Source organism: Arachis ipaensis, chromosome B01, assembly GCF_000816755.2.
Source record: "Arachis ipaensis cultivar K30076 chromosome B01, Araip1.1, whole genome shotgun sequence".
NCBI lineage: Eukaryota > Viridiplantae > Streptophyta > Magnoliopsida > Fabales > Fabaceae > Arachis > Arachis ipaensis.
Genome location: NC_029785.2, coordinates 124,699,901 through 124,709,310, shown reverse-complemented (window position 1 = coordinate 124,709,310; position 9,410 = coordinate 124,699,901). Strand labels below are relative to the sequence as shown.

The window sequence follows — 9,410 nt, the reverse complement described above, 5'->3', positions numbered from 1 at the left end:
TTTAAAGATTTATAGTTAGCTAATAAATTTTTGCATACAATTGAAACTATCAACATATTTAAACTTATATTTAGCTTGTTCAAATAAGGTTTGGTTGGGCTTGAATCCAAAAAAAAAAAAATGAAAAAAGATTACATAAAAAAATATTTAATAAGTTAAAATTAGTTCATAAGTTATTTGAGTTAAATGAGATAATTTAAATGTGAAGTGTAGAACACCAAAATGATCAAATATTTTTGTATTTCACATTAAAATTATTCATATATAAAAATTTTAGCCTTAAAATAGAGAAAGTTACAAACCATTTTTATAGCTATTCTTGTGAGACCAAAAACACTGATCCAAATATCCAATCATCCAATAAATGTTTTGCGTGGAACTGAACAAAGCATGAAAAATTGAAAACCAAATCCACCAGTCAAGAGCCACGTGTGCAGCTAGGTGAGCCAAAACCCAAAAATTGGGTTCTCCTCAAAATTTTGTTCTCTCCTCTCCGAAAAATGGTTCTTCCTTTCTAATTTGCCAAAGCCCACTTCTCTCATTCTTCATCCTTCATTCGCATCTTTCGGTAGATTCGAGCCAACGTTCAAAATTTTGCAATTACTCACCAGTCACCTCCTTATGAACAGATTAATGAAAACTCTCCCTAATCATGATCATAACTAAACCCATATATAAATAAAAAAGAATAAAGAAGCTTGATGCTTTTCAATTTGTCCCTAAATTGCAATTTACAGAGGCAGACAAACATGTCCGAGAATATTGACTTCAACAACCCCTCGCTTTCCTTCTCTCTCTGCTTTTTCTGATAGGTAAACCCCACTTCTCTATCTCTACAGTTCTTATCTCAATTATTTCTTGTTGCTTTTTTGTTTTTAATTCTCTAAAGTATTCAACTTGTAGATCCAATTTCAAAAGCCCTAGTTTTTTATCTTTCTTTTTTATGTGTTTCAATCAACCAATAACCAATGATTATGTCTCTGTTCATCGTTGCACGGTCCGTATCTACTCCCTGCATTTTAATCCTTTATGGCTCTGGATTCGGAATCTGCAATGGATTTTCAACTAAGGCCTACGTCTAGTGTTACATTGTTATTGTGTTTTTGCCTTGATTGATGCATATCCAGCTAAACATCTCATCCTTTCCGTGTAACTGTGTGCTTCTGTCTGAATTTTATGCTCTGCAATTGGTAATTTGATTTTTTATTACCGGGTCTTAGGTGCAATCACGTTGATAAGACTTCTTTAACCTGATTGCCTCAAAATTGGTTTGGCAGCCTATTTGATTGGGGATTGAATTCATGGGGATTCTCTTTGAGATCATGTTTCTGCTTTCTATGGTTAAGGATGTAGAATATTTGTTTGAGTAAAATAGGCTAATTGAGTGAATCTGTTTTGGTGTGTCTGAATATATGAATTATTAAATTCTCTAGTAATGACAGCGAGTTGACTTTTAAGCTATATTCTCTTAGAAGGTGGAAACCTTTTTCCGAATTCATACTGTATTGAAATATTAAGCATGCACGATGGATTCATATACAAATCAATTTAATGCTAAATGGAATTTTATATTTACCTCCTGCTTTTGATTGGAAGACTACTGTATCTGTGCATGTTAAATTAATGGCATACCCGTCAAACAATGTGTCAAATAATGGATAGTTTAGGCTTGACTTATCTGCTATGCAGTCCTCTCTCATCTGCTTGAAAGTGTAGGTGACCATATGCAATTCACCATACACACCATTGAATTTTCTGGATTTCAGGTATGGGGAGTTTTGACATCCGGGAAATATCATGGTGCAGTGCCTAGACGGATTAAAGCATTTGTGTGCTGGTCTGGTAAATTGTTGTGATTCTGATTCATCAAAGCAACCCAGAGGCTTAGAAAATCCAGAAGTTCTTGCAAGAGAGACAGTGTGTATGTTATTATTGCCTATTTCTTTCCATCTTATGTTGTGAGAAGCTTTTCAAGGGATGACTAATCATGTATCACATTGTAAATTAAACTTTATGTTAGCAGTTGTGAGTTGACATTTATAACAAACTATCGATCCTGGTTGCATCTAATTATGGTCCTACCATGCTTATCTTTGCTTCTTGGGTCTCGCACAGGCACATAGGCAAGATTTCTTGCATATTGTACTTGCAGATCTTATAGAATTATTTATTGATTGCTGTTTAATTCACTGATAATTACGCTGAAGTACTGGGCTTAGGGGTGCCTTATGACACTTACCTGTCGATACGCCAATGGACAGATCTTTTAAGTTACTGTAAGCAAATATATTGTTGTTATCTGGAAATCATGACAATGATCTTGGCACTGTGTAGATATTTCCAGTGATTTATGAATGTCTGAAAATTAAGCTGCTATCTACGAGTATTTGTACAACTGGATTCTATTGTTTAATGGAACTTGTTCAAATCCTGAAACAATTCTCTTTTCTATTTCTCATTTTTCTTTGTTTATCAAAAGCTTAAAATGAAGTGGTTATTTATCAGTTTGATTACCGATGCAGTTAGTGTAAGTGAGATAGAAGCACTTTATGAACTGTTCAAGAAGATCAGCAGTGCGGTGATTGATGATGGATTAATTAATAAGGTGAATTATGACAGTGTCCTGTCCTGTCTTTCTCTCATTTGTGTTATGGTATCTGTATTTGTACATTTCAGGATGATTTCTTTCTTTCAGCATGGTATTTGTACTTGATGGTTTTCTTATTTTATATGGCAGGAAGAATTTCAGTTGGCACTATTTAAGACAAACAAGAAGGAGAGCTTGTTTGCAGATAGGGTTTGTAGAGCTTTATCTTATTATTTTATGTACAACTTCTTTTAATCTATTGTCTGAGAGTAAGAAACAATAAATAAGCATATAACAAAAGAATTTTGAATTTATTTATTTGTGTATTTATTGGGAAATTCTAACTCTTATAATTTAGCTGTGGATAAGAGTTGCAATTTCTGAAGAAAAAATGTAAAAGTTTATCTTTGGTTACCATTCTATGTAGATTAGCCTGTTGGACTTATTCCACCTTGTTATTATGTGTGGTTATAATAGGCCACCTTTTTTTTACCCCCTTTATTAGCCAGATTAGATTTCTCTTCTTGGATAATGCTTATGATCCCACATAATGTATACATTATAATATTAATCTCAGAAAAGTATTTGTTTTCTATTCATGATCTTGCATTTTCTGAATTCTGTAGGTGTTTGACTTGTTTGACACCAAGCACAATGGGATACTTGATTTTGACGAGTTTGCACGAGCTCTCTCTGTCTTTCATCCCAATGCTCCAATTGATGATAAAATTGAGTGTGAGATGACCAATTCTAACAAGACTAGACTTATATTCTTGTGAACAATTTTATTTGAGTTTAGAAAGGTGTGGGTATTTATTGGATGGGGAGGTAGATCATATCTATTGTTTTTAGCATGTCAGGCTTCTCTAAAGTGAGGAGGTTAGTCACCCTTAAATCAAGGTAGTGAGATACACACATCATGGGAGTTATGAATTAGTGCCTCACTTTTACTTCATAAAGTTTCTCACTTTAGGGGATCTTTTTTTGTTTTCAGTAGTCTATTCATTTATCTTACTGCACTTTCTATTTGTTAGTAATCCATGTGCTTGTTGGGGATTTCCAACTTTACTCCTTTGCAGTTTCATTTCAATTGTATGATCTCAAACAGCAAGGATTTATTGAGAGACAAGAGGTAATTTATTTTTCCTTATAATCTAATTAAATGAAGAAGTTTTGTCTGCTGTTCTATACACTATTTTGTATTCTGTTTAGGTTACTTGACAAATAATGTAGGAAAAAAAATTATGTGTTCGCAACTGAATGTATACCTTGCACAATTTGTTTTTCTGAAGCCCATTGGCAGTGTATTTTCTATTCTTTTTTGGTGCAAATATACAAGGCCCTTGATTGAAAATCAGGAATATCTCATGAGTTTCTTAAAGGTAGATTGGACCTTGTTGCCTCATGGCCTACTGTCTGGCTTTGAATCGGAGATGCCAAAAGTTGGAATATAGATTATTACCTGTTCACGAATCCAAAAACTGTATTATTTTTGGCCAAGTTGATTTATAGAACATAACCTGTTCTGCATTGACAACCTGATCTCAGTGATTATTGATAAGAACTGTGAACAACGTATATGAGTTGGTAGTCCATTGCAAGGCACTCACTAAAAGGCAGGTTTAATATGTTTAGCATAAAAACTGAAGCCCAATGTCATGGCTAAATTATTTGTTTATCATACCTGCGTATAGGTTATTTTGTCTTTGCGCTTTAGCACTGTAAATTATCGGTCCTTTAGAACTATATATTACTTTTCTTCTTGACTTTTACCTCTTAAAAACTCAAGTTTATGCTTAAAATTTAATTGTAAATGAGTTTAGCATGATGTGTTAGAATCTCAGTACCATAATTTGTGTTATTTTCTTTTGTTCTCTATAATCTGTCTGATCTAAAATGTTTTTTGTTATTGGCTGTGCCTGTACTTGATACGTATTGATGATCATTTTCTTTTATGTATAGGTAAAACAAATGGTGGTGGCCACTCTTGCTGAATCTGGTATGAATCTCTCGGATGATGTGATTGAAAGTATCATTGACAAGGTGCTTCAGTTAGCTGATAAAACTTTGTTTTTGGCATTTTATTTTGGCTTTTCTTGATGTCTGGAACTAATTTTCTCACTCATTAAATTTACACTCATCAGTCATCAATTGTGTATGTTATATGTAATGCATGCCTACTCTGGAAATTAGCAATCTAGTTTTTCCTGTTTGTGATTGATTTTTAAAAATCTGGCAGCTAGCCCTGTGGAGTCTCCAATTTTTTTTATTTTTATTTAGAAGTGTATGTTCTTTAGACAGATGCATGTTTATTCTTCAATTATTTCTCATAAATTAGTCACTACCGGGGGGCAATTATGTATTCTTTGTTCTGTATTTTCGTGTTTTTACTCTAAGATTCTCTACTAAATTTCTCTTTAAAGTAAATAAAGCGAAGCTTCTTTAGTCTTATTATTATTGAACTCTTAGTGTCATGATTGTTGATAGCAATGGCATAAACCATAACTCGTTTGCTATCACAATTGTGTCTGGTTATCTGTCACTGACAGTTTTTAAACCATTTAGACATTCGAGGAAGCTGACACAAAACATGATGGGAAGATTGACAAGGAAGAATGGCGAAACCTTGTATTGCGGCATCCATCTCTTCTGAAAAATATGACTCTTCAGTACCTTAAGTGAGTCGCTTCAGTACATTGATATTGAAATCTTGAAATTCAATTGAAAGAGATCGATCTAAGTATGCTTTTTATTAAACTCTGGATTCTAACATCTAACTTAAATTGTTTCCTTGCAGAGACATCACCACCACATTTCCCAGTTTTGTGTTTCACTCTCAAGTCGATGACACTTGAGGCAACTATATCCATGCCAGTATCAGTGGGGTTGACTGGGAATGGCTTTGCTTCGATTTGGTGCTCTGAAGGATTATTTGGAAGCGTATGGATTGATTTGGAGGTTGTTTATATTTCCATTATGAGTAGAAAGAAAGAACCTTAGATTGAACAAATGGGTTTGCTTAATTATTTGTTTCAATTGAGAATAAAAGGGGAACAGAATAGAACATTAAGGTGTTTAAAGCAGCACCTTGGAATTTTGGTGAGAAATATGTTGCCATTAAGTGGTGTGCAAAGGCTCCAGAAGACTATGAAGATGTGTTTAAACAGACGCATATGGACATGCAACATGCAACATGCAACATGCCCATCGTTAAGAGCTGCTTCACAGTACACACTTGATTGAGATTACATTACATGGCATGTTAATTCTCATAGCCAAAACCAACCATGCCTTCCACCCGTCCCTGAAGATTTTAAAAACAGAAAAAATTGTTCCTTCTATCACTTTTCTTTCGCTTTTTGCCATTATTTTCTTCAAGGTTGGCGATAAATTATCAGAGTCAACGATGTATGTTTTATTGTAATTATAATTTTTGAATGGGTATGGGTTTGAGAAATTAATTCAAACAAAAAACTGAGTGCCTAAAATCACTGGTTGTCAGAAGTGTTTTTTATTCATGTCTACAACTTCATTAACAGTATTAGATAAATTTAACGCGTAACGGTAAATGCTACATAGAGACTAGAAAGAGAGAAATGGTTTTGGTGCTGTTCCATGGCATTGGCATCTAAATACATGCTGGAATGTTAGTACTTGTGGATCTTGTGAATCATGAGAAAGTTCAGACACGTTAAAACATACAGTAGTATCTTCATACTGCAAAGTCTGCAATATAACATTTGGCTTCCAATAAATTTTTGAGAAAAATCAGAGGCTCCACCCTTCCAACCAAGTTGAACAATAATAAAACTATTAGTGTGATTTGTTCTTTTCAATCATGAAACAAAAGCCACTAGAACAAGCATCAATTATGAATCGTTTAATATTGAATACGTCAGTGTTTGTTCCATCTCTTGTACTATGATATACATTAAGTGAATTATATATGGTGAGCTGCAGATCAATAATGCTGTTTGGTATGTTTCTAATTGCTTACACAAACTACATCAGCTATTCTACTTTTACTTCTAGATCCATCATCCATCAAAACCCGCTCATGAAACCTCTAAATTGATAAATTGTTTAAATTCACACAGAGACTTAAAAAATCCATTAGATAATTAAAATTACCAGCAGAATGCAGAGATGATATTTATATGTTGTTGTTATCTGAGAAGCAGATGAATCAGAATCTTTATCCTTAACTCCCAAAATAAAACGACAAGCCCCAACTGAAGGGTCTCTAGAAGTAACCATACCAAAACCATCAAAGTTGCAGCTTCTTGCATCTTGCATTTGCAGCTGATAGTAACTATTGAAGGCGTATGAAATGTTACCCTTCTCTCCAATTCCATTACAAGAACCTCCATAGTTTAGAGTAGTGCAGTCTGCAACACTGCATGCCATTCTGACATGGTTTGCCACATTATTCATATCACTGGAAGGGCTTGCCACACACCATCTTGAAGGTAGGTACTCAACATTCTTTGCATTCTTCAACTCCTTGTTTCCAAGGCCAAGGTTCAATGGATATTTAGCTTTTCCATCAAAAGAGAATATCCCCCAGTGTCTCTCAAAGCTTCCTGGAAGTATGCTCTTTGCTCCTTCATCCAGCAGGCTAAAGATATAAATATCCATAGGCGGTGAATTCAGCCTCAACGGTGTCCCTTTGTTGCTTAGGACATGATTGACTAGGCCTTGATTGAAGACCCTTGCTGCAGTGATATTCGCACCCATGGCTCCATCAGAGGGCCATCCGATTTCTCCAATGACTATAGGCATCTGGCCATACCCAAGTTTACTGAGAGCTGCAACCAAAGTGTCATAGTTGCCATCAAAGGCATTGGTGTAAACATTGGGGCCATCTATGACAGGATGAGTTGTTCCCTCAAAGAATGCATAGTCTTGAGGGAACTCTCCATTGTCATAGAGGCTGAGAAATGGATATATATTAACAATGAATGGGGCTCCATTTGAGTTGAGGAACTGAACCAGCTGAGTCATTATTTGGGTCAGTTCTGGCCTGAATGCACCTTGGGATGGAACCGTGGACTCATAGGCATCTGCATTGCATGGCACAACTAGTTTTACAGAGCCAGCTAGATTTGCTTTCACTAAGGACTCTTGTAGATTCTGTATTGCCGGAATCACAAAATTCTGAAATTCACCATTATAACTCGTCAGGAATGGCTCATTTCCAACAGCAATATACCTGCATTAACAGGCCGAAGATGGAATCATGATTCACATCCATCTTGATAAAATACTATAAACTATAATCAATTTGCGTTGGTCGAGTGAGACAGCTCGCTCGTCGGTTTAAACAATAGTTGTGGGTTTAAATCTAGTCTGTCTTATGTATGCAACAACTCGCCTTAATATTTTGGTCGCTAATATTGTTTCACTGAATGATTATCCGTGGCTTAAGGGAAAAAAAAAAAAAAAACAAGAAACAGTCTAGTGCAAAAGGATCTTTGCTAAAATTACTCATGAACTAATAGGCATACAGATTGTTAGAAAGTAAATAATTGAAGATGGTGGTGCAGTAGAATCAGCTTGTGTTTGGTGACAGAAGCATGTAATGATTATGGAAAGTTACGTTACCTGATAAGAGCGCCATGCTTGGACATATAAGCAGAAACATTCTTCTGAATCCACATGTCTGCAGCTGAAGGAGATGAGCTCAAGAGAGAGAGATGCTCGTTAGGGATGCCAAGCATGATCTCAATCCCACTCCCCATCAGTGCCTTCAACACGTCCTCCTCTGCCTCGAACAACTTCACCTTCCCAATCTTGTTATCCTTCAGCAGATCAACCACCGTCGTCGGCTTTAGCTTCCGGAACGACACCGTCCCCCAGTTCACCCCTATTCCCGTCTCTGCCACCGCACCAGAAGCACCACGCAACGCTAATACCACCACCACCACCACCACCAACATTTTTAGCTTCCACTCACAATCACACTCTTGTAAGTTGTAACTGCCTCATATACTTTAGTAACTGCTATGCAGGCAATTACCATACTGCCCTGCTTATGTTACCTCCTTTTTTTTTTTAATGTCGGCGTTAATAGTAATGGTTCATATTACTTGCGTCTCAGAAAAATAAATGTTGTTTTCACTTTTCAGGTTTCACACATTTGGAATCTGTTTTTTTGAACTGGTGACCGGGATTATTATCAGTTGTCACGAACAACTTTTGTGGTTTGGGTGTCAACTTGCCATACGTATTTGTACAAGTAATTTTCATACTTTACTAGTTTACTTATGTCCATCAAATGAAATCATTAGTTTAAATTACTTTATTTTATTTAGCAATTATTATGATAAATACAACAATATGGAATTAGTGGATGATAGATGATTAAGGTAGAAGGTGACATTGGTTTTATCTGAAACTGGAACATGGTGTTCCTTCCAGCAAGGATCAATTATGACGAGGCTGTTGATTATTTGAATTAGGAATTAGTGAAATAGTGGCTTGGGCAGGAAAAGACCAATTACGTTTTCAACTTTATAACGAACACTGCAGCGGATGAAACTCTGATCGTTCACTTGGAGACAGAGTGAGCCATTGGATTTACTCATATATATAATCCTGGAGATTAAGCACATTTAAATTACGCAGTGGGACACTGACCAACGAGGATTTGAGCAAAACGGGACATGTGTACAAGGTTGTTTGTCGTTTGCCAAAGTGAGGTACGAGACAGACAGGGAGAGAGAGATGCGGAGAAGTCAACAGCTGGGTTTCTACTGTGCAGGGTCCGACATTTTTGACGTGGCACTGCGAGCTCTTGACGGCGGTGGTGTCCCCCTTTATC

General features: G+C 35.9%; 2 protein-coding genes across 5 annotated transcripts; one reads left to right on the top strand and one right to left on the bottom strand.

Moving 5' to 3' along the window:
- LOC107637058 (calcineurin B-like protein 3) lies at positions 436-5,948 on the top strand. 4 transcript variants are annotated; one of them, XM_016340511.2, is made up of 9 exons: positions 436-812; positions 1,767-1,921; positions 2,523-2,605; positions 2,738-2,797; positions 3,214-3,322; positions 3,667-3,719; positions 4,550-4,630; positions 5,153-5,265; positions 5,385-5,948. In XM_016340511.2, exons 2-9 carry the CDS (start codon positions 1,798-1,800, stop codon positions 5,440-5,442), a joined length of 681 nt encoding a protein of 226 aa, XP_016195997.1. In that variant the 5' UTR covers positions 436-812; positions 1,767-1,797; the 3' UTR covers positions 5,443-5,948. The 4 variants fall into 4 exon arrangements, with proteins under 4 accessions (XP_016195997.1, XP_016196002.1, XP_016196008.1 ...); XM_016340516.2 differs by lacking the exon at positions 436-812 and adding an exon at positions 855-997; XM_016340522.2 differs by lacking the exon at positions 436-812 and adding an exon at positions 1,006-1,190.
- Positions 5,923-9,410, bottom strand: LOC107637077 (glucan endo-1,3-beta-glucosidase 5-like). The gene is made up of 2 exons (XM_016340530.2): positions 8,192-9,410; positions 5,923-7,799 (listed from the first exon to the last, which is right to left on the bottom strand). The coding sequence occupies exons 1-2, from the start codon at positions 8,524-8,526 to the stop codon at positions 6,701-6,703; spliced, it is 1,434 nt and encodes a 477-aa protein (XP_016196016.1). The 5' UTR covers positions 8,527-9,410; the 3' UTR covers positions 5,923-6,700.

Coding starts and splice junctions, on each gene's coding strand:
- LOC107637058 (XM_016340511.2), top strand. CDS start 1,798: ATGGTGCAGTGCCTAGACGGATTAAAGCATTTGTGTGCTGGTCTGGTA. Junction 2,798..3,213: donor AGAGCTTGTTTGCAGATAGG/GTTTGTAGAGCT, acceptor TGAATTCTGTAG/GTGTTTGACTTGTTTGACAC. Junction 3,720..4,549: donor GATTTATTGAGAGACAAGAG/GTAATTTATTTT, acceptor TTTTATGTATAG/GTAAAACAAATGGTGGTGGC.
- LOC107637077 (XM_016340530.2), bottom strand. CDS start 8,526: ATGTTGGTGGTGGTGGTGGTGGTGGTATTAGCGTTGCGTGGTGCTTCT. Junction 7,800..8,191: donor AAGCATGGCGCTCTTATCAG/GTAACGTAACTT, acceptor CTGTTAATGCAG/GTATATTGCTGTTGGAAATG.